Source organism: Papaver somniferum, unplaced genomic scaffold, assembly GCF_003573695.1.
Source record: "Papaver somniferum cultivar HN1 unplaced genomic scaffold, ASM357369v1 unplaced-scaffold_19, whole genome shotgun sequence".
NCBI lineage: Eukaryota > Viridiplantae > Streptophyta > Magnoliopsida > Ranunculales > Papaveraceae > Papaver > Papaver somniferum.
The window spans coordinates 14647722-14671712 of NW_020628818.1; the positions used below are offsets into that span (position 1 = coordinate 14647722).

At 37.5% G+C, this 23991-nt stretch overlaps 4 protein-coding genes and 1 pseudogene across 7 annotated transcripts; all 5 read left to right on the top strand.

Annotated features, from left to right (window-relative positions):
• The first annotated feature begins 1790 nt into the window (after window positions 1-1790).
• LOC113338742 (BTB/POZ domain-containing protein FBL11-like) lies at window positions 1791-7117 on the top strand. Its single transcript, XM_026584128.1, has 17 exons — window positions 1791-1884; window positions 1977-2025; window positions 2110-2198; window positions 2287-2380; window positions 2477-2513; window positions 2608-2753; window positions 2903-3410; window positions 3519-3779; window positions 3876-4021; window positions 4209-4502; window positions 4593-4836; window positions 4951-5087; window positions 5210-5254; window positions 5331-5399; window positions 5538-6510; window positions 6615-6631; window positions 6935-7117. The coding sequence occupies exons 3-15, from the start codon at window positions 2110-2112 to the stop codon at window positions 5682-5684; spliced, it is 2217 nt and encodes a 738-aa protein (XP_026439913.1). The 5' UTR covers window positions 1791-1884; window positions 1977-2025; the 3' UTR covers window positions 5685-6510; window positions 6615-6631; window positions 6935-7117.
• LOC113338567 lies at window positions 7009-7759 on the top strand (annotated as a pseudogene).
• A 1571-nt stretch (window positions 7760-9330) lies between these two features.
• Window positions 9331-12939, top strand: LOC113338743 (cyclin-dependent kinase F-1-like). 2 transcript variants are annotated; one of them, XM_026584131.1, is made up of 3 exons: window positions 9331-9633; window positions 10235-10750; window positions 11638-12939. In XM_026584131.1, exons 2-3 carry the CDS (start codon window positions 10265-10267, stop codon window positions 12559-12561), a joined length of 1410 nt encoding a protein of 469 aa, XP_026439916.1. In that variant the 5' UTR covers window positions 9331-9633; window positions 10235-10264; the 3' UTR covers window positions 12562-12939. The 2 variants fall into 2 exon arrangements, with proteins under 2 accessions (XP_026439916.1, XP_026439914.1); XM_026584129.1 differs by having other exon boundaries at window positions 9333-9633; window positions 10230-10750.
• A 2310-nt stretch (window positions 12940-15249) lies between these two features.
• On the top strand, window positions 15250-16222 carry LOC113338856. The gene is made up of 2 exons (XM_026584249.1): window positions 15250-15827; window positions 16100-16222. The coding sequence occupies exon 1, from the start codon at window positions 15349-15351 to the stop codon at window positions 15820-15822; it is 474 nt and encodes a 157-aa protein (XP_026440034.1). The 5' UTR covers window positions 15250-15348; the 3' UTR covers window positions 15823-15827; window positions 16100-16222.
• A 359-nt stretch (window positions 16223-16581) lies between these two features.
• LOC113338855 (F-box protein At4g22280-like) lies at window positions 16582-21833 on the top strand. Of its 3 annotated transcripts, none has more exons than XM_026584246.1 (8): window positions 16582-16704; window positions 17044-17741; window positions 17859-18008; window positions 18136-18484; window positions 19133-19377; window positions 19544-19970; window positions 20118-21231; window positions 21345-21833. In XM_026584246.1, exons 2-5 carry the CDS (start codon window positions 17076-17078, stop codon window positions 19168-19170), a joined length of 1203 nt encoding a protein of 400 aa, XP_026440031.1. In that variant the 5' UTR covers window positions 16582-16704; window positions 17044-17075; the 3' UTR covers window positions 19171-19377; window positions 19544-19970; window positions 20118-21231; window positions 21345-21833. The 3 variants fall into 3 exon arrangements, with proteins under 3 accessions (XP_026440031.1, XP_026440033.1, XP_026440030.1); XM_026584248.1 differs by having other exon boundaries at window positions 16585-16704; window positions 17040-17741; window positions 20143-21231; XM_026584245.1 differs by having other exon boundaries at window positions 16601-16704; window positions 17040-17741.
• Window positions 21834-23991: the final 2158 nt, after the last annotated feature.

Below are 23991 nucleotides of genomic sequence, written 5' to 3' on the forward strand. Positions count from 1 at the left end.
CTTTGAAGAGTCAAACATAATCGGTAAATTATCAGGCACATAAAAACCCGATTACGGGATCACATAATTAAAATACAAAATTACCCATAATCGGATTATTCTAAAGCACTTATAAACCGATTCTGGTGATGGTTTCGTTTCTAACCCTAAAATCGGTCAATGTTAATCATCATATAAACCGATTACTGTGCATGCTCTTCATGGCGGAAACCAAAACACAGAATGGGTTGATATTAATCATCATATAAACCGATTCTGGGTTAATTAGAGATTTTTAAACATGTAAATCAATGAAGAAATGCAAATCATAGAATGGGTTGATGGAGATTTACCTTTTTCTTGGTTGGATCGAAGATCGTCGTAAAAGAGGATGATTTTTTTTTTGGTTAGGATTTTGAGAATTTGGAAAGTTTATGATGAAAATAGAAAGTTTTTTTTAGTTTTAGGATTTTATTTTTTTTTGGATTTACTAAAAATGGTAAGGATTAGTATTTATATGAGATTGTTTTAGGAATTAATGTGGGGGTAAATTAATATTTTTTAGAAATTTGGATGCCTATAGTAATTTGGTGGTGTGGGAAGGAAAATTTAATAGGCCCAAATTTAACCAGATTATTTATAACTAATGTTTGGCTAAGTCCTATAACGAGCGAAACCCTCGTTTTGTGTTGCTGAGACATGCGCTATTTACAAAATAACAGATATATAGATTTTTGTACAGATGCGTCATCAATTTTATTCCTATGTAGGAAGTAGGACAAAATTAACATGTGCATAATCGGAATTCAAATATAACTCGGTGTCGTTGACCGATTCAGGAGCTACTCCACCGGCAGTCTGGTCTGGTCACTCTGGTGATTTATAGTTTGCATTTGAAGTAAAATAAAAAAGAAAAGATTTTGAATTGTGGAGAGTGGTTTTACTACTTGAAAGACTTCTTTTCTTCGGTTGCCAAACAGTCCTTAAATGTATTGTCCCGCGTTGTTCCCTAAATCAAAAACAACAACTCGCAGCATCTCACACCTTAAAAGAAGATCGGTGAAGTTCTCATAAGCTAAAGGAAAAAGAAAATTTCATCTCGGTCTTTAATATGGTTTTCTTTCAATAATGGATTTTGTGGTTCTTAAACTGATAAACCCATGTGAATCAATAGAGTCAGACGATAATGACGAGGAAGTTGTGATTCCAACACCGGTACTGTCGGAAGAAATCGATGAAGGGGTTTTGATTTTATCATCGCAGATTCCTACTTGGGATCCTCCGCAAGATCTTGTTCCCGAAACTCTTAGAGTGCAGATAAATAAAAATTGGTAAGTGATTTCTCTAAAATTTCCAGGTTTCTATTTGCTGCAGATTTAGGGTTTAGGCGATTAGTTTGTTTCCGGATTTTTTCAGGTTTATCGAACAATCTTCATATTTTCGTGTTCCACTGGATGGAAAGTTTAGGTTATTTCTTAAACCTAATTTTTTTTTTTTTAATTAATCAGGTTTCGGTTTTAGAAATATGAGTTAATGTACGCTCTGTTGTTGATGTAGTGAATCGAATCAAGGTGTTGTTTGCATCCACTGGGATGTAAGGACAGTTCTTAATGTTATTAAGCACATCTATGGATGTCGATTACATATTGACGCAGAAAATATCTTGTTATTCATCGATGTAAGTGTATTGTTTTCTTTGCTGCGACTTGTGATCAAAGAAAGGATGTTGTCATTTAGAACCTGATATCTGCTCAAATTAGCAGGCTTCGATTTATTTTGGGGTGCACTCTCTTTTGCTGGAACGCAAAAAATGGTTCATTAGTGCCTCCACTAAGAAGTGGCTTCCCTCAGCCCCAATGGATTTAGAATTTATTCTCAAGAGTTGGGAATTCAGCTTTGATCATGGTAACCCTGTTTTATGTACATGTAATTTGATTAAATCCATTGAAACCTTTATTTTAAAGCTGAACTTTGCTTTGATCATGAAATTATGGCAGTGGTGGACTTCATGCCGGAACATTGCGCAGCATATCTAGCACAGAATTTGTAAGTACCTCAAAGAAGGATTAATATATTTTATTGTTTGTTCTATTGTTTGTTCATTGTTTAAACACATATACCCTTTTGCAGATGGAGACAGCATCTTCTATATCTTTCGTCAATATGCCATATGAGCTGTTACAGCGTTGCGTGGAACACCCTTATCTTAATGTCCAAAGGTTAGTGTTTACTAATGTTTTCAGTAGAGCTCAATTTATTTGTGCCAATCTTTCATTCAGTTTGATGTTCGTTCTGTAACCTATACAGCTATTCATTCCTAGCCGAAGCTATGTTGGTATGGCTAGACAGTAATAAGGCAAGAGGCCAATGTTCTGATGGCCAGCTTAGAATTCTAAATCAGGTATAGCAGAACATATTGGTTTGTACTATTTGATGATTTGTGCAGTAATTCTCACTAATTGCATAATTAATAAAGGCTTACATGTGATTTTAACAGGTTCGCCTGAACCTTTTGCCTCTAGATTTCACAGCAGGTAGACTAATTTTGTTGCAGTTGTAACCTTTAAACTTGCATACATGATGTGTTGTCATCATAACCTATTGCTGTTTGTTGAATTTTGTTTCTAGGTGAAAGAAAAAACTCTTGCTTCTCAAACCTCGCTGAACAGAGCATTACAGCTGTGATAAACATGATAAAGTGTTCACCCACGAGACACACATTCAATGATGCGAAACTAAGCAATCTCAAGATTCGCCTTATCGGATGCGCTGAGGTTTTCCTTTTGCCTTTTGTTTTCCTACTTTTTTGTATATAATTACGTCTAACTGACTATTATCCATCTTACTACATTTCTTATTATTCTATAGTCGGTCCGTTTTCTGTTTCTTTATCCTTTTCTGAATACTAGTATTTTCTATGTAGAAAGTAGATGTTTCAGGGTGTCCTCAAATGACGTTGTCAGCCCTACTGTTTTCTCTCATGCCATCTCTTCCCAGCATGGGACCCACTATTGCAGCCGAGATTGAAGCCTGCATTGCTGATGTTACCAAGTCAAACATGATATCGAAGTTTCCAACTTCAGCATTTCTGGCCGTACAAGAAGTTGATATTTCTCGATGCCCACGGCTTTATCTTGAAGCTGCAATTGAGTGTTTCTCGAAGTCCTTCCCGTCATTGAGAAGGTTGACAGTTTCTCACTATTTCGAGTTCAAGATGCGCTCATTGTTTCACTTGGTAAAGAAGTGCCCTTTAGTTGAGGAAATCGACATTAGTGTTGATGTTGGTCCGGCAACGCCGAATCTGAAACCGGTGCAACAATCTATGGATGTGGTGGCTGATGTCAGTGGTTCTTCATTTCTCAGGCCAGGAGAATTATTATTTTCTTCAAATTTAAAGAAATTGAAATTAGAGAGTCGCTGGGATCTCACTGGTAAGTCAGTTCAAATCATATTGTTTTGATCTAGAATGTTTATTTGGATGGTTAGTTTTCCCCGATTGTTACAAACTTATGGTAGTTACTGAACTTGTTACTATGCAGATTCCAGTCTCCTTTGTATATCAGCATTTTATACTTCCCTGTCGTCCCTAAGCCTTAAGGGGTGCACAGCTTTAACTGATGCAAGGATTGCAACAATAATATCCAAATGCTGTAAACTTCGGTACCTCGACCTGTCCCATACCAAATTTGGAAAATTATCGATTTTGGCACTTGTTTCTGATGGCGTTCCACTAGCTGAAGAAATCGGGTATTCCAGATCACTGGCCTTTAGCCTTGAAGAGCTGAGCATCGAAGGCACAGGTAAGTGGATTTTCACATTTTTTTTGGAATTTGTCTGACCTTTTTACCAGTATTGTTGTTAATATGTTCTAGTGCTGTAATTCATGTCATCTGCAGGGGGGGATGCTGAATCCATTAAACTGCTTATGAGTGCCACTTTCTCAGTTAGGGTGATGAATTTGAGCAAGACCTACCTTGACGAAAATGCTCTTGACGAATTCTTAGGATCTTTCCTTACAAATCTTGATATTTCGGATACTAAGGTATATTCCAGGTGTATGTGTTGAAAAGTAAACTGGACTTATATCTACTTGTTAATCTAGTATCGTCTGGTTGTGAGATACTTGTGTAGTGACATAGAAATCTTGTATGTTGAGAAATAGAGTTTGTTCTTCAACAACAAAGATATTCCTTTAAACCCTTACTGAATGTAATGCCATAAAATGGCAGGTATCTGGAGTTTCTTTAACTCGGATTATCCAAAGAAATCCAAACTTGAGAATTTTGCTAGCAAGGGGTTGCGAGAACTTAGAAGGATATGATCAGCTTAATAAAGAGCTGTGTAGAAATGGTTTATTGGAAGAGTTATCAATCGGAAGGAGATTTGGCGCCAACTCTGTGGAATTTCTGGGACCCTCTATTAAAGCCTTAGCAGTTGGGCGTGGTGCATCCTTGGATGAGCAAGATCTTATGAAGCTACCAAATATTTGTCCATCACTCAAGTCGCTACGTCTCAGCGATCAGGTAATTTAATTGAGTCACTGCATCTCAACTATCTGTCATTGCTTGAGTCAGACCCTCTAGAAAAACTTATTAAAAATGTATCTGTAACAGGTGCTATTGGGTAATCTGATCATTGGTCTTCTAAGTTCGTTAACGTCTCTTGAAATATTAAGCCTGGGCTACTGCAATGGAGAGTTAACTCCAGCTATCTTCTGCAGCTCATTGGCAAGCATAAAAGTCCTGAATTTAGAAAAGGTAGCTCCTCGGATGACAAATGATGACCTAGACAACTTGACTCAAACCTGTAAAAGCTTGGTCGAGCTTTCTTTAACTGGATGTCCTGAGCTCAATATAGGTAAGATGTATGTGTACTTTTGGAAATCACGTTGGTTACATTTTCTTTCTCCTTTTTTTTTGCTAGTCATGTTGGTTACATTCAGTTATTGAGATGCATAAGTTTTTGTTTCAGATTCTCAGCGAATTATTGCATGTGGATGGCCTTGTCTACGCACCCTCCATTTGGAGGAATGTGGATCCATCACATCAGAGGGGGTATCATGGTTGTATACCTGCAAAGCGCTCGAGGATCTTTTACTGCGCCATAACGTAAGTATCTTTGTATTACTTTTGAATTTAGTTTCACATGTATTAAACAAGTTTTTGATGTGTGATATTCAAGTTTGTCCAATTCTGAATTTCATTTTTTATATGTAATGTAACTCTAACAGGGTTGCGGGCTTCTAAGTGACTTTATTCCGGTAGCTTCTTCGGAGGTAAAGCTTATTACTTGCAGCATCAAAGGTTATATTAAATTACATGAGGTTCTAATAATTAACTTTGTTCTTGCAGTTGCCAATGCTTCGTAAAGTTGCCTTGGATCTTTGTGATTCAAAACATTATAACTTCAATATCCACGGTGTAAGTAACAAGTCATATGATACTATTTATTTTTAAACTTAATTATTATGATTTAAAACTATTTAAACTTAATTATGATTTTATTAGAATTTGCAATCCTGCAAATATCACTTAATATTTACTCTTTTGCTGCTGCAGTTTGCACGTGATTCTATGGTGAGCATCGTAACAGTGACAAAATGTAGCGCCGAAGCATGTCGAGGAAAGGCTGTGCACGAGGTTACCATGGTTATGGAGTATAGTTCCAATGGCAGCAAGAGCACAACTCTTAAAGGAAGAGTATAGATGGAAATATCTGCTTTCTGAATGCTGTGTATATACATAATGCTAGTTTTTTCTTTACTCATTGATGTGTATAAATATTGCTGTGTAAATACTGTTGTTTAGTGAGGTGGGTTATTCCATAAACTCCGTGGAATTTACCCTAATTAGGTGTTACTAAGATAACAAAACAAACTGCTGTCCTATTCTGTTCTGTTTCTTTGGTTTAGGTTCTGTCAACCTGATATATCACTGCAGATACTAGTAACTTTCTGTATGCTCCTGAGATATTGTTAGACATCTCAAAAAGACGGTATTTCATATAGTAGATCCGAGTAATTCAGATTTTGCCAATATTGTGCCCATTCTCCTTGGTCCATCTAGTCTAATCTAACAAATACAAAGAAAACACCTATTTTTGACTGGAGAGTTCCTCTGCTATCCCTCGCTTACTTTTTTAATCTCTCCTTCTTGACTTAAAATTCTGTGTTCTTCTCAAGCATTCGTCAACTTTTAACTTCCAAAGAAAAACATATCGTTCTCCAGACCAAAACTCTCCGGTCGAAAATAGGTGTTTTCTTTATATTAGATTAGGCGAGTACTTTTGGCAGGAAAATGAGGACGCTGTTCTAGTTCTTGAATTCCTTAGGACTGATCTTGCCTCTGTGATCAAAGAAGCTAAGAAGAATTGGGAAACTGGGCTCTCTGTAGGCGAGATCAAACGGTGGATGCTTCAGATCTTGCTTGGTATCGATGCTTGCCATAGGAGTTTGATTGTTCACCGAGATCTCAAGCCTGCAAATCTTTTGATTTCAGAGATGGTGTTTTAAAATTGGTAGATTTTGGGCAGGTGATGCTTGTTTTTGTTGCATCTCCATATTATTTCTTTCCCACGCTCCTAGGTACTAGAAATTTGGAGTTGATGTCTGCTAATAAATAATATTTGTTGTGCAGAAACTGTGCATGATGATGTATGTATGAGCAGTGCATGGGGATTTCCCTCTTCTTCTTGTGAATAGAATGTGCATAAAAAACCTTTGTTGTGCACGGCCCTCTACTTTGACTTGCTGTTTTTATTTTGATAATAATCTCTGATTGCTACCAGGTTTTGATTATATATTTACCTGCCTCGTTAAACTTCACATCAATTCATAATTACATGTTACACCACTTAAATGTCTATTAGACTACCAGAGAAAAATAATCTCTGATTGGTACCAGGTTTTGATTGCCTGTTTCTGAAACTTTTAACTTGATTGGTGTTATTTCGGCAGTCAATGATCCTTTTAGAGCCATGTACTGACTGACAGTATGAAGAACATCCCTCCTGAGAAAAATACAACAGGGGATGAGTGGGTTCTCCAACAGGCAACAGCAACCTGAAATTGTTGTGGCTACAGAAAAGTCACAGCCAGAAGGTGTTGGAAGTGATGAGCGAGAAACTGAGTAAAGAAGATTATTTGCGAGAACTATATCATATAAAAGCTAAGGATCCTGAGGATGGAACTGTCAAAGATCCTAATATTCATGATGGAATACATCTTACTTTGCTACTGGTACAGCAAGAAGATGACCCATTCAAGAATTCTTATACTTACGAGGTTGAAGAACATGGATCTAGTGATCTTACTTCGTGCGTTGGAACTCGTTGGTTTAAATATGGCCAGGAGATAGATTTGTGGTCATTGGGTTGCATTGTCGCTGAGCTGTTCAGTCTGGAACCAATTTTTTCCGGATATTGATCAACTTATCTGAGGAAACCTATCCGGGATGCGTGAAACTTGCTGATTGTGGAAAAATCTTTTTTAATGATAACAAAACCCCGATGGGTCTACAAGTATATCACCCAAACTAATCAGCTGATGAAGTCCGCCTCGTTCAGAAGCTAGTCAGTTATAATCCAGATAGCGGAGCTACAGCAATTGAACTTCTGCAGGACAGTAATTTTAGTGAAGAGCATCTGTCAGGTCCAGTAAAACTCAGGGTTCCTTTATCAAACAGTGGGCAAGATGAGAGCTTTCAGATTCAGATTTTGATGAGTTTAGCCGTGTGGATTACTTTTTGAATCAAATGGGTTACAGTTTGTCTTTTATGGCTAAATACCCAGCTTTTCTTTGTTATAGCTTGGAGAAGAGGATTAAGCGGCCTAGGTGTTTGGTTTACAAAATTTTAACCTCCAAAGGACTGGTTAAAAATCAAATTTCCATAAGTTCACTTCTGGTAATCCCTTAGAAATCTTTCTCAATGAAGTTTATAGAGGAGTATGCTCAGGAAGTTCCAGAACTATTGAAAGTCTACCAAGGTCAGTATAATTCTTCTTATCAGTTGTTCTTCTAAAAGATTGTCAGAGGGAGTTCTTTAGTAGCTTGTGTTAGTTTGTTCCAGTATCACCTCCGTTGCAATATCACAAGGGGTCAGAATTGTAGGTTTACGACTACAAATGTGGTGCATTTCTGTGTCTGGTTTCTGACATGACGCATGTAATTACTGTGTAGGGTATTAGATAGTGTATGAGTATGAGCTTGCCTCATTATGTTAAAAGAATAGTAGAGGAAAGATGGATTGTTATTTTGAAAGCAGAATAAAGTTTATAATGATTCTGTCATTTCTATTGCCAGTCTGGCTGACTGATTGTTCAAATTGAATGCAAGTATGCATCATGTGAAGTGTAGTCTGTTGGGAGATACAGATCCCACGATGCTTCCTTCCAAGTGGTAACTACTCACTCAATGTGACCTTCAAGTTCGAGTTTGTTGCATCACTACCAAGTTGTGGAAGACACCTCTGCGACTTAAACTCTGACGTGCTGACCACACTCAATGCAGTTTCCACAGGTTGATCAACCATATTGTGCCCACTATCACTTCAGAATGTTGCAGTCTTCGATGGATGGCCGTACGTCGAATGGGCCAGAACCAGAAGGGTACGACCATAGTGTACTGTTTCCCCTGGACTACTATTGCAGGTAGACAAGGAGGTTATTGATGTGACGTCCCTCTGTGTATGCTGATTTTGGTGTTTAGCCTCATCTTTGGCGTGTCTTCGAGCATTTCTTGAGGCAGTGGGTTTATTCAGTAGTAGAGAGAGACCACACATGATGCGGTGTCTGAAGCTGCAGCAAAAAAATAATCTGGAACCCTCCTTGTGCCACTGAATATCTGTTTCTTTGTATGGTCTTCAGTTCAACGGAGACTGCCAGAGGATTACAGACTATGCTCAAGGGAAGGGGAACTCAATTCAATGGAGACATCTATCTATTATCTCCGAAGCCATGAAGATACGTGAAAACTTTTTGGGGATTTCTTTCACTCACACAGAGGGTAATCAAGCTGCAGCAAAACAGGCAAGAATACAAGGTTTTACGTAAACAGCAGTGTAATTCAATGCCTCCTTTTCTATCTGTCTCCCTTTATTTAAATAAGATCAATTTACTTTGAAGCACTACCAATGTCTTTAGTTTTCCAGTAAATGAGGAACAACTCTGTTGGGGGATACTCGTATTTTAGGCAGTACTGCCATAACAGGGGCAACAACAGATATACATGCCTCTTGTAATCTCTTTTTTTGGTATAATACACACAACTCGTGTCAGACTAGGAAAAAGTTTTTTTTTTTTTTTTGAAAGTTAAGAAATCGGGTCCTATAATCTGAGAAATAGGCAGCAAAGCAGGCTGAAAGAGATCATCAAAGATGTACTACTGGAATAACAAGACAGTAGAACAGAGAGGGTCTGGTCTTGTATGGAAACCATCAGAAATTTAAGTTGTGGGTGTAAAGTTTGCACCTCATTCACTTCGGCGAAAACAAGTGGTTGCCCCTTATCTGAGTTTTAGAGGGCAACCATTTAAGACTTGCTCTCTCTCTTTCTTCCCCTTTCAGAACCTCCACTCCACTCCTCACCCCTCACTCGCAGTCAGAGAAGGATCATCGCCCATCTGTCCTCTTTGCAGCACAGCTGAGAATCACTCGAAAGGTTTCCTCTTTACTCATATCCTCAAACTAAGTATTAAAATTGTATATGTTAATATACTACCAATTCATCTGATTTATTGAAATCCTTTTGTAGTTTCCTCAGTTTATTTTCTGTTGTTGGTAACGTATTCTGCGTTTCTATTGTGAATCCGAAATTTATATAGCAAAAGAAAGGGAAAACCTTTCTTTTTTTGTGTGTGTTGGTTGCAGTTCATATGTTTGATTAAATTCCTCTCAGATTTTATGTTCTCAGCATATACATGCTAAGCTTCTCTTAACTAGCTAGCTAATCTAGGGAAACCCCGTATTGTTGTCTTTTGAATGAAAAAGACAAGATGATATTTTGGGGCGTGTTGTACTTCATGGGTGTTTTGCTGTTTTATAATTTGTTGGTGGAGTTCTGTGTGTTGAGACTGAGATAACTAGAATGGGCTGTACACAAATTTAGACCTTTATCTTACTTTTTTTTGCTTCTTTCATCTTTGTGCAATCTATGTTAAGTTGACCAACTTTTGGAATGTTTGTGCGCAAACATTTTTTTCATTTCAAATTTTGTTGTGTGCCAATTGTTTGTTAATCGTGAGAGTTGTTTGGCAGTTCAGCGACCCTGTACAAAATCCTAAATTTCTGTCATGGATGCTCCTTCTGGAAGCTGGAGCATCTACAGCCGGAAAGAGATAACTCAACGTTATGAAATCCTGGAGCGAGTTGGTTATGGTGCTTACTCTGATGTCTACAAGGCTCGTCGTCTTTCTGACAATCTCATTGTTGCTCTCAAGGAGATTCATGACTACCAAAGTGCTTTTAGAGAGATCGAAGCTCTTCAGATGCTCCAAAACTCCCCAAACGTTATTACTCTCCTTGAGTACTTTTGGCAGGAAAATGAGGACGCTGTTCTTGTTCTTGAATTCCTTAGGACTGATCTTGCCTCTGTGATCAAAGAAGCTAAGAAGAATTGGGAAACTGGACTCTCTGTAGGCGAGATCAAGCGGTGGATGCTTCAGATCTTGCTTGGTATCGATGCTTGCCATAGGAGTTCAATTGTTCACCGAGATCTTAAGCCTGCAAATCTTTTGATTTCAGAGGATGGTGTCTTAAAGTTGGCAGATTTTGGACAGGTGATGCTCTCTTCTATTTCATCTCTATACTATTTCTTTCCACGCGCATAGGATACTAGAAATTTGGAGTTCATGTCTGCTAATAATCTATGTTGTGCACAAAATGTGCATGACAATGTTCATAAAAAACCTTCGTTGTGCACGGCTCTCTACTTCGGTTCGCTGTTTGTATGTTGATAGTAAACCCTACTTGTTACCAGGTTTGGGTATGTATTTTTCATTCAGAACTCTCTGGATCTCTTTAGACCTGCCTCATTAACCGTTACATCTCTTCATCAATTCATAATGACATGTTACGTCACTTAGATGTCTATTAGACTACCAGACCTGCATTCTACTTTGACCTACGCCTTAGGGTGTGTCTTAGCACTAGGTTCAACGGGAAATTGGACATCGGTAGACATTGTATTCCTAAAGTATATGATTAAGTTCTTGGATGACAATCCTGTGTGTTCATTTGCAAAATCGGAATCACTGGACTGGTTTCGAGAAATGAACAGCATGCCATATGGAGACCCGATTTTCTGATATGCTATGTGCAGTAGCATTAGGGAGTGTACTATAGGAAGCAACTGAGATTTGTTCCATGATTACAAATTTTGATAGTTCTACTTAGGCACTGTAGTTCTTTCTCAAGTTTGAAGCTTGAACCACGGCCTAGCTGACTTATTGGTGTCACATAGAAATGAAAACATTCCATCTTGAACTGCTGGAGTGTCTTGTTAGTTCTTTGAATTTTAATGTGGTACATATTTAATTGGGTCTTCATGTAGAATCATAGATGATTTTCTCTGCTAAAAGCATTCAGTGCTTTCCTTATGTGTGATATTTAAGTCTTATTCCACCTGTTTCAGAACTTTATAACTTGATTGGTGTTATTTTGGCAGTCAAGGATCCTTTTGGAGCCATGTATTGAAAATATGGACAACATTCCTCCCGAGCAAAATTCACCAACAGATGAGTGGGTTCTTCAACAGCAACCTGAAACTACTTTGGCTACAGAGAAGTCACAGCCAGAAGGTGTCGAAAGTGATGAGCGAGAAACTATCAGTAAAGAAGATTATTTGCGAGAACTAGATCGTATAAAAGTTAAGGATCCTGAGGATGGAACTGACAAAGATCCTAATATTCATGATGGAAATACATCTTGCTTTGCTACTGGAACAGCAAGTGATCCCGAAGATGATCCATTCAAGAATTCTTATACGTATGAGGTTGAAGAACATGGATCTGGTGATCTTACTTCCTGTGTGGGAACTCGTTGGTTTAAAGCCCCTGAATTACTATATGGAGCAGTTAAATATGGGCAGGAAATAGATTTGTGGTCGTTGGGTTGCATTTTCGCTGAGCTGTTCAGTCTGGAACCACTTTTTCCTGGAACTTCAGATATTGATCAACTTAGTAGGATCATCAATGTTTTGGGAAACTTATCTGAGGAAACCTGGCCCGGATGCGTGAAACTTCCTGATTATGGGAAAATCTTTTTCAATGATAACAAAACCCCGATGGGTATACAAGTATGTCTTCCAAACCGATCAGCTGATGAAGTCCGCCTCGTTCAGAAGCTAGTCACTTATAATCCAGCTAGCAGAGCTACCGCAATGGAATTTCTGCAGGACAATTATTTTAGGGAAGAGCCTCTACCAGCCCCAGTAAATGAACTCAGGGTTCCTTTAACAAACAGTGGGCAAGATGAGGGTTCCCAACGAGAGTGGTACAACATGGATGTGGATTCAGATTCAGATTTTGATGAGTTTAGCCGTGTGGATGTTTCCAACACTGATACAGGATTCTCTATTCGGTTTCCTTGAGCACAGAAGCACAAATGTGAAAGTGAGATCAGAACTTAAGTTATTCCCTTACTTTTGTCATTGGAGGAATACTAGTTTCTCTATTCACTGCGAGTGCCAGAGAAGCGCTTTATAAACTCGTGGCCGGAGCAGGCCAATATAATTGGTTCATCACTGTCATAAACTTTTAAATTCTTATATCAATTACTGCATGGGAGAAAGCTGTCGAACAGAAATTCATACTCTGGGTCAGATTTATGTAACAAAAGGGTATGTTAGAACATCTTGATTGGCGTAAATTTGAACTCAAAATGTATTGTATAATGATATTTATGTTGGTTGTTTTGATCAACCGAGAGGAACACAAACCTGAGCTGAAATGCAGAAGTTTTCGTGTTATTCTTTCTTATTGTTATTGTAATTCTTATTCTCTGTTAAGAGGAATTCCAGCAATCAATATGATTTTCACTTGCACTTCTCGGTTTATGAAAGTTTAAATAAAGAAGACTCCCAGCCCAACCCAACCACACCAGAGCCAGAAACTAGAGAAAGGAGGCATAAAGGGTAATTCCTTCCACCTTGTTTACACTTTTTAGAAGAAAGACGCGATAAGAAGCAAAAACTAGGGTTTCTACTTGCTGCTGCTTCATTCAACAATGTGGATTCGTTCTCTTGGAACAACAGTATCTCAACAGGTAAAAGAGAACATCTATGAACATATTACAAAGCATCCCCATGTTTTCTCATATCTTCTTGTTTTCCATATCCTTCTATTCCTCTGTGAGTGTTGCTAATACCAACCCTTGTTCTTCTATTGTAATATCACACCTAATAAATTCAGGTGGATTATCAGAAAATGAAGCTATTTCTGTTTCCAAGAAAATCCATTTTGAAACAACATCAAAACCAGACTCAGTTATTAGTCTACTTGAAAGCTATGGGTTTACCAAGCCTTGCATTTCAAAACTCATTACTAAGAGACCATCTATATTCTCATCTGAACCAGAGATATCACTTAAACCCAAGTTTGATTTTTTCATATTTCTGCAATTGACCTTGCCAAGTTCGTCTCTAGTGACCCACTGATTCTTAGAGAGGGTTTAACAACGCAAATAATCCCAGTATTTGATATCCTCATTGTGATGAGAATGTAATTACCATCCTCAGACGCCATCTGTGGATATTCTTCGGAACAAGTCAGATATCAAAAAGATGATGCTCAACCTTGAGCTTTTGAGAGATGAAGGTGTCCCTCAATCCAATATTTCCAGGTTTCTACCCCAGCAACCAAGATCATTTACGGTAACCACTGTTAAATTCAAGGAGATTGTAGAAGTGTATGGGATTGGATCCTTCAAAAACTGCATTTCTTCATGCTATCCAGATGTTGACAGGAATGAGCAAATCTACCTGGGAAAAGAAGATGAATGCTTATAAGGGATGGGGTTGGTCAGAAGACGTAACTATGAACGCATTTAAGCAACAACCTGGGGACTTCTGAGAAAAAGATAACCTTGACCATGGATTACCTTGTGAATCAAATGGGTTGGAGCTCATCTCTTATCGCTAACCACCCAGTGGTTTTTTGTTATAGCTTGGAGAAGAGGATCAAACCTAGGTGTTCAGTTTACAGAATTTTAACTTCCAAAGGTCTGGTTAAGAATCAAATTGCCTTGAGTTCACTAATAGTTATGTCTGACAAGGCTTTCTCAATGAAGTTTGTAAAAGAGTATATGCTGAGGAAGTTCATTTCCTAACAGTAGTGCCTCTGGAAGGTTATCAGAAGGAAAATAGGTATTAACTCGAGATCTTTCTTGTTGTTTTTATTTGATGTGATTGACAATATTTCCTTTCCTGTTGTAAGAGTTCTGTGATTCGAGGGGTAAAATGATGTATATTGGTCTTTCTGCCCCTAGATTGAATTAGTAGCTGTATTTTACAATCCATGAGTTTATATATGTTTATCATAGAACCTCAAACTATCAAACTTTAGATTCTAGAGTCCAACAAATGATAAACTGTCCCTAATCTTTCACTTTGTGTTTTGTTCACCAAAACTTAGACCCAGGTAGGAATACAGTCCACCCTCTTTTAGCTTTTCAATTGACTTTTTTGCTGCAGACCGGAGCTATTGGCCATATCTAACAAATGGGGATTTTTTTTTCTGATCTGAGAATTATTCTGGGGTCTGACCATGGAAGTCTAGAGTAGGGCAGCAGGTACTTGTTCTTCTTTGCACCTCTAATAACAACAACGTAAGACATGTTTACATTACAGAACAACTATTCCCTTCTGCCTCTATCCTTTTCCTCTATCCTTTTCCTCCCTCTTATCAGAATTTGCAATAATGAGAAATCCCACTTTCTTGATCCTTTTCTTTGTTTTTTTTCCGAGGAATCTCTTCTTTTCAAATTATAAATTTTTTGTATTTCCTTTTTCTTTTGAAGACAGACCCGCCATCGCAATTTATTGGCGGTTTGGAATTAATGTTAACATGTGCACTTATATCTAATAATAAATAAAAGAGATGGTTAATATAACCTTATTCTCTGATTAACGAATCTTCAGATCTGATGCTGACATGTAGTTAAACTCTTACAACAACAGAGAGACCAGGCTCTTAACTAGCCGTTAGGTGAACAAACTATGGGCAAGTGTTAAGTAGTGGTAGATACAACTTCCTAACAATTATCTCCTCTTCAAATACTTAAAACCTCCATGAACAGCATAATACTTCCAAGTCCCAAGAAAGAAAAACAGTAAACCACATTTTTCATCATCCAGAAAAAGAATCATACAGGGTTTATCATGGCAGGTGCTGTGTCCAAGGAAGATGAGCGAGCCGGTGCTGAAATTGTATATGGTCCTGAAGCATGCTACAATCAGACAATGGAATTTTTTCAGGAGCTTGGGTTTCCAAAAGGGGTACTTCCACTGAAAGATCTTGTAGAATGTGGACGAGTTCCAGAGACGGGTTTTGTTTGGATGAAACAGAAAACCCCGTATGAACATTTCTTTGAATCCACAAGTACTCGCGTAAGTTACTCTATTGAAGTTACGGCTTACGTCGAGAAAAACAAGATGAGGAAAATGACTGGCGTCAAAAGCAAACAAATGTTCATGTGGGTACCGATTACTGAAATGATTATTAATGAAAATCCAGCTAAAAAGAAGATTTATTTCAAGACACCCATGGGAATCGGACGTTCGTTCCCAATTACGGCGTTCATGACTGACGAAGAGAAGGAGAAGTTTTTGCTGGAGAACAATGTCATTACTTGAGGAAAGTAAGGTCTTAACTACCACCTAGCTACTTATATTGATTATATCCACATGGATTGTACAAGATAAGAAGTTGATGAACAGCAGAAAATTAAGATGACAACAGGTCCCTTTATAATATATATATATATATATATATATATATATATATATATATATATATATATGTAATTGTAAGTTTGAGTATTATAATGTTACTCTATGTTTTTGGATGTTTTTAATCTAGTTTTCTTTCATCTTTGATTCAAGTTAATTTTTCTGAACTCATTTCTTGTAGTATTTATCTTCATGGGGGGACTGTAATAGTCAGGCGTGCAGTTTTTCACCTTTGCCTAAAACTAGCTCAAATTGAAAAACTGAAAATATCATTGTTTCCGAGGCGAAAGAGTGGTATTTAGCGGCCAAATAAAAGTAAAAGTATTACTTTTGAGACGAAAAGAGAAGTACTTGGTGGTCAATGTGGAAAGGTGATATTATCAATTTTCATGCTACGGAAAGGAAAGGAGGAGTAGTTGATGGAAACTGTTCAATAGTTTTACCCTAAACACAGTTGTTAATCTTTTACATTTCACTTCTTGGCAGAAAAACCTCAAACATGTGAGGGCAGACTAGTGAATATGGATAGCCCAGGGCTAACTCGCCGGCAGAAGTTGCCGTATGCAATTTTGGAAGACGAGTCAAAATTTTATACTATTGACCGGTCGACCTCGGACTCCAATGAGACATGCAAATAAAATCCGATTCCTAAAACGTACCGAGTTCTCAACTTTTTCGTTCAGTTTCCTCTTTCTTCACTGCCTCTCTAGTCTCTATTCTCTAAGTCCAGGGAACTGAAATTCTCCGAAATCACTCACAAATTTCCGTGGCTGGATCCGATTTAAGGTATTTTCTTCTACTGATTCGGGAGTAAATCTTCATTTATGTGTTTTGATTGTTTTACTTCCATTAGTTCTGAATATTCAAAACAAAAACCCTTACACATAATTGGTTTTTTTTGAAGAACTATGATTTTTAGTAATCAGAATGATTCAGAGAAACCTACATTTTTGTTACTATAGTGTTAAACCATCAAATATTGTTCTAATATTAGGGGTTTGATTCGAGAATCAAAATAAAGTGTAGTTAGAGAATTTTTCATATCAATTCAACATTATAAACATTCGAATCTAATTTTTTATTTTTATTTTTCTATTCTTGTTTGTATGATTATTTCAAAGCTAGTGAAGGGAATACATATCAAATATGAGGAATTCATGGATTTTGTTGATGGAACATTGCATCGTCATGCGTCAAATGTAGAAAAGTTCTTTCTCCACAGGGGTGTCGAGTTGAATGAATCTCGGGTTCATTCTTGGATCTGTTCTGCAATAAAGGGTAACGTTAAAGAGATCAAGCTATACTTAGACCAAGAACACCCCTTGTTTATCCCCCTGTCTCTTTTTACTTGTGAATCACTGATATCGTTGCAGCTACAAACTTACCCTAGTATCCGCCTTCCTAAATATATCTCTTTTCCGAGACTCAAGTGCCTTGAAATTGCTGATTTTGTGTTCAGCGATAGATCGTGGAATGAAGAACTCTTTTCCAATTCTCCAGTCCTTGAAGAATTGATTCTGGACCACTGTAAATATCGTATAAGGAATTTCTGTATCTCAATTCCTACACTGAAGCTCTTGAGAATTGATAGGGACTTCACGCTAAATGATTTAAATGACTGTGCTCTGAAAATTGATGCCCCAAGTCTTGTGACGTTCACCTACTCGGCTAATGTTGCAAAACAGTATGTCTTATCTAGCTTTCCAACACTGGTGGAAGCAGTCGTTTGCTTAGACTCTCCAAACAATCTTGCAGAGATAAGTAGGTTACTTCAAGCCCTTGCACATGTAAAGTGTCTAACTGTCAATGATCTAACCCTACAGGTATTCTTGCTTGCTGATATCTTTAGAGTTGTTAGTTTTGTGTTTCTTTCTTCTTATATGGTTTAATATGACTCCTTATAACTGGCTTATTTATTGCTATTGCATTGTGATAAATAGGCTATCTGCTCTGCATACGACCTGTCAAACAATTTGCTGACATTTTGTAATGTCAAAATGTTGAAAATATCTGATATATTAACCACTGATCAAGGACTAATTGCTTTGCTCAAAGCAGTACCTACCCTGGAGTCACTTGAGTTTGTCGAGGTGAGTGTTCAGTACTAATGATTCTCCATACTGTCATTATATAAATAACAAAATATAAGTTTTTGGCTTACATTTGTTACTTATTATGTATACAGTAATTAATCATCTGTTTCAATTTCCTTTCCAGTATTTTAGTGATGAAGAAGAAAATTCCGAGGTTGATGAAGACGGCAATGACGATGCTGAAGGAGATGGGAATGATGACAATGAAGACGAAGGAGATGTCTCTGACACTGATAGTTGGCCGCTCGATATTGTGACTACTGGATGCTTATTTCCACACCTTGAATCAGTTTGCTTTCGCGAAATTGTTGGGAATCCAAGGGAGTTGAGGTGGGTGAAACTGATTTTGAGGAACGCTAAAGCTTGGGAAATGATGACTATTCGTTACTATAATACTGATCTACACTTTGTGAATGCGAAAAGTGAAAAAGAACTTATGGTAGACATACCAAGTTTTCCAAGAGCCTCAGCAGGTTGTAAGTTTAAATTCTGTTCTTGAAATTCAAAATCGGCTGTTTTTCATTGACAATAAAAGTAAGTTAAGATCAGCTTTATTTTAATCTTTAACTGGGTATCCAACTGTTATCCATTTCTGGTTTCAACTCACAAAATGGTAAATTGTATGAAAATATAAAGAAGAAATCGTTAGTTGTCTGTTGCACTCCATGATTTTACACATATCTATCCTTCAAACCTCACACTAAGTTTAGATTTTAGAGTCCAACAGAGGAGATATTCAACATATTGGATGTTGTCGTAGACTATCTTTGATTGCATATAACAACTGCCCGTAGTTTTTCACTTATTGTTTGCTCACCATAACTCAGACCCAGGTAATACTGCAATCCACCTTCTTTTAGGATTTTTTTTTTTTTTCAGTTGAGTTTGTTGTGAGTTATATAACTAAAGCTTTCTCAAAATCTTTTTGGGGTGTTAATCTTTTTTCTTTCTCTAACCAGAATATATAGACATAATAAATGGAACCCTTTAGTTTCTATTTCTGTTCTTTAAACTCCGAATCAAAATGTGAGATATTTTTGTTGTAGATTGGAGCTATTGGTTGTATTCAACGAATAGTCCCCTTGGGAATTTTCTATTGATGTTTATTTGCATCTGTCTAGAGTCTATGACCTGGAAATCTACAGCAACAGGAACTTAATGAAATTTCGTAGGGTTAGCCTCAATTTCGCTGCATGCCCACTCACATTGAAAGGTTTTCAGTCATACAAAATGATAGTTTCTTGACTCAAAGAGTTCGATGAAGACACTGCACTGCGAGTTTACGACGACAGTGAAAAGTTCATATTGGTGAAGTTTCTAATCAAGTAAGAGAATAAAGTTTCTGAATTGCTGAAGAATTATAAAGGTCAGTTGAATGTGCTGTTTAATAGTAATTAATGGAGATAATAGAAACTGTTCACTGAGATGTAGTTTTACCTAATCGCTCTTGTTTATCTTTTACATTTCACTTTTTGGCTGAAATTGGTTTTGCTTTGATGCATTAGTACAGTGACAGCAAATGTGAATTGCAGGAATGAACTTGGCGAAGTTGTGAAGATGGAGAGCGATTCTCCTGGCTACAGAGAATCCCGTGAAAGCGAAGTAGTGAATAGGCTAACTCTCTAGGTCAATTGAACCACACAAGGCATGAGAAATTCAGATGATCTATTCCAATTAGATAATAAACCTCCTGAACTAATTAGTTCTGACATTAGCATTGTGGTGCCTCCATGCAGCGACAACAGTCCTCGGGGTTCTTTTCTCGGTATCCTGGATGATGTAAAAGTAGTTAGTAGAGACGGTGACTAAAATTCTTAAGGTGCACGCAGCCTAGCTCCAAAGATACGACATTCTTTAGGCAACCACCACACACTGGAGATCATAGGATAAGGAAGCTCCTGGCATATAAACACTGTGAAGTAGCACCAAAATTGAAGGGTGGGGAACATTCTAGATCTGGTAAGCTGCTAATGGGTGTAGTTATGTCAAAGTATGTTTTCATGCATTAGTGACTGTTTGCTTCATGGATTATCAATCATAGTTTCATCGCAGCTGATAATAATCTGCATGTTTGACAAATTATACTCATGATAAATTTTTCTTTAGATATGAAGCTTGTTCTCTGCAATAGGTGAAATGGCTCCAGCTGCCAAAGGTCTCAGAGGAACTGTCCTTTAAAGTGGATAAAGGTACAGGGACATATATCAGTATTGACTGATGAAAGATGGATTAATAATGGGAGCATTTCTCAGTTCCTGGAGAAAGGTGTCAATGGAGACACTGTTGGTGCAGGTACAGGTGCAGCCGAGCATAATTTTCAGATTCTATTTAAAAGTTATCCTCCCAATCCAGGGATTCTCATCATAGAAGATCCACACTAGTGGTGTTTCATTTTCCTTGAGTTGTTTGACATCTGAGGTCTGGTACGTATTTCTTCATCTACCCAATGTCGCTTGGCCCCAAAACTCTTTAATGAGATTCCTGAAACCTGAACTGTTGGTTCACTAAAGTTACGTGAAATTATGTCCTTTGCAAAGGTATGGCATTTGTTCATTAAAGAATTCTTTTTCTTTGAATATCATATTCTGATGCCTAATGCACTAAGTTCAGTAAAAACTAAACGTACTCATGGTTCTGTAGAAAGTGCAAAAGTAGGTGGATTGTAATATCTATAACCCTTTTAGCTTATAGAGCTCTTGATGCTTTTGAAGACCATTTGTAAGTTGAACGTCCAGTAAATGGTGGTTTTTTAAGCACTTCTAGGATGGAAGAAGATCGTCTTTTCTATTATCATAAAAATCTGGAGCATTGGTCACATCCCTAGCTGTGTTCAGTTGATTGTCTGTCGGGGTTACCATTGTTCTTCAATCTGGCATATATGCTGATCTCCTTGAGTCACTACTGATCTTTTCCCGTTTCGGATTCTTTAACTTCATGTCATTTTCTAATCTTCTCGTTGTTGATTTCTTGTGGAGGACTATAATTGAGGCTGTAGCTGCTATTCTAGGAGGACGACTTTTTGTTGCTGTAGTTGTCAAGGGAAACAAGGATAGGGACGATAACAAAGCTCTATTGCAGACTGTATACCTTATGTAGATAAGCTTGATAGTTTGAGTTTTTCACTGGTGCCGAACCATGCAGATGTGCATCCAGCTCTGCACCCTGGACATCCTTCATGAATCACGACCGATGCCTTCTGAGTCACCGCTGAATTTACTAGGTAAATCACTAATGCTTCATTACTTAACAGAATTAGATTCTTTTTAGTATTTTTGCTTTTGGAAGCATGAGTTTCACGAGTATTGGTGATGAACTTTATTTTTTGTTTTTCAGGAATCCACCAGTCCTAATGCGGATGCAGAGACAGAGATATTTGGTGACTCACTGTATCCTCCAGTGACCAGTCTGGAAAATTATATTGACAGCGAAAACGGCTCAGTTTATCTCTTAGTGGCATTTCAGCTGGTAGAATGAATCGCATAAGATTTCACAGCTCTTGATGCTGCCCCACCAGTCTGCTGGCAATGATTCATATGCATATGAAATCAAAGAGCGTCATCACAGAAGAATCCTACTTGGCTGTTGGCACCGTGGTTTCGTAAATATCATTGCAAAAAGCATTTGAATTCTCGTCCAAGTGAAGCAAGCTGAAGCCCAAGGGTATCTTCTTTTTTTTTTTTTTGAAGCTGAAAATTTCATTGATTAAATGTCAGAGATTACATGATTGGCATCCTCATTTAGTTGAAATAGGATGTCATCAGGGATGGACAGAATCCATACACTACTTAAGCAAGCAATTCTAACTAATTTTGCTAATCTATCTGCAACCTTATTTTTTTCCTTTGGTACATAAATGCATTCCCAGGAGACATTATTCTTAAGAATTCTTTTAATATCTAAGATTAAAAAACGAATTCTCCGATCTACATTGAAGTCTTCGTTGTTTATTGCATCAGCAACCAATTGAGAGTCCATTTCAAAAACTACCTTATCTAGCCTCATATCTTCTGCCCATTGAATAGCTTCTCGTAATCCCTTGCACTCCACTTGCTCTGGACTCAGAGCTGATTCTAAGAAAATACATTTGGAGTCCCTGTGAGTACCTGCAAAATGACGTAAGATTAGACCAATCCCACCTGTTTTTAAAGAGTAATTAAAAGAACCATCTACATTAATTTTATGAATTCCTATAGGAGGGGGACTCCAATGCAGATTTAATCTGTTTTGTTTAAGAATGGGAAGTATAGAGGTTTCGTGTTTTGTCTTCAAGAGCTCTATTTCTTTTTTACTTCGATGAATGATTGAATCTGCAGTTATCTTCCACCTTTTGAACACATTATCACACCTTGCAGACCATATACACCATGCAGTTATTGCAATTTTGCAAAGATGATCCTCCTGTATCTGATGTGAAAAAAGCATGTCAAACCAGTTGCATAACCATTCTACTAAGTTTGCATCAGCCTGGATATGAATTCCTAAAACTGCAAACCAGACTGCTTTAGAAAGATTGCAATGAAGAATGCAGTGTGAAGAATTTTCCAGAGTATGAGCACAGAAAGGGCAACCATAATCACCGTTTTGAATCACATAAGATAGTTTATCTCTGGTTTGTAGAATGTCTTTAAGACATTTCCAGATAAACTGAGCTATCCTTGGCAGAATAGGTAGCTTCCATAACTTCTTGAAAATAGCTTTCATCCTTTGTCCAATTGTAGGATTCACATTTTGCTCTTGAAACATCTTATTATATGCTGATTTAACTGAGAAGTTTCCGTTTCTCTCCAAAGTCCAGACCAATTTGTCTTCATACTGAGAATGAATTGTGATGTTAAGAATTAATCTTGCAACTGGAGCTTCAAAAAGAGAAAATGAGAGAACAATTCCAACCTCCTGAAGTTCAAAAAAGTTGAGAAACATGAGTATAATTCTGATAATTGTTGACACCAGCTTTTGGAGTGGGTGGTGTTAATAACTCTGGGATCCATCTATAACTCCAGATTAAGACAGTTTGGCCATTGCCAATTTTCCAACAACTGTATTTTTTGATGAAAGACAACTCTGAGCTGATGCTTTTCCATGACCAAGTGGAGTTAGAATTCTCTTTTATATCAAAAACCTTTCCATCTGGGAAATACTTTGCTTTGAGAGAAAGAGCACACATTGATGTATTATCTGTGCATAATTTCCATGCAGATTTAGCAAGTAATGCTCTGTTGAGTACCTTGAGAATTCTGAAACCAAGTCCTCCTTATTCCTTTGGTATACTTACATTATTCCAAGAAATAGGGGGCCTGCCCTTGTTTGTCATTTTTTTCCTCCAGAATTTCTGTTGTGTTGAATTCATCTTATTGATAGTAACATCTGGTAATTTGAAACTGATCATGTGGTAAATTGGAATAGCATTCTTGACATTTCTCACCATTACCGATCTGCCAGCTTCCGACATATTAATAGAACACCATCTAGTCATCCCATTCTCCATTTTTGTTATTAAACTTGAGAAAGGAATTTTTTTGTTTCTTCCCACAAAGAATGGCAGACCCAGGTATTTTTCCTCAGTGATGCTAAGCTCCCTAACTTGGAGGAATCCACTGATGAGTTGACAGCAAGAAGTACTTGTATTTTTACTGAAGAAGACTGCAGATTTGTGGAAATTTATAACTTGTCCAGAACAGGAACTGAATTCTTCAATAACTTGTAACAGTTTATTAGTTTGAGTCTGATTTGCGTTGCAAAATAAAAGACAATCATCTGCAAACAATAAATGGTTAATTTTTGGTGCAGATCTGGAGATTTTCATACCTGTAATTTGTCTCCTATTCTCATGATAAAGTAACTGTCTTGAAAAGGTTTCCATTGCAAGGATGAACAGAAAGGGAGAAAGGGGATCTCCTTGTCTGATTCCTCTTGAAGGTCTGGAAGAAGAAGAGGGAGAGCCATTGATCATAATCTCCACAGTTGTAGTGTTGATACATTG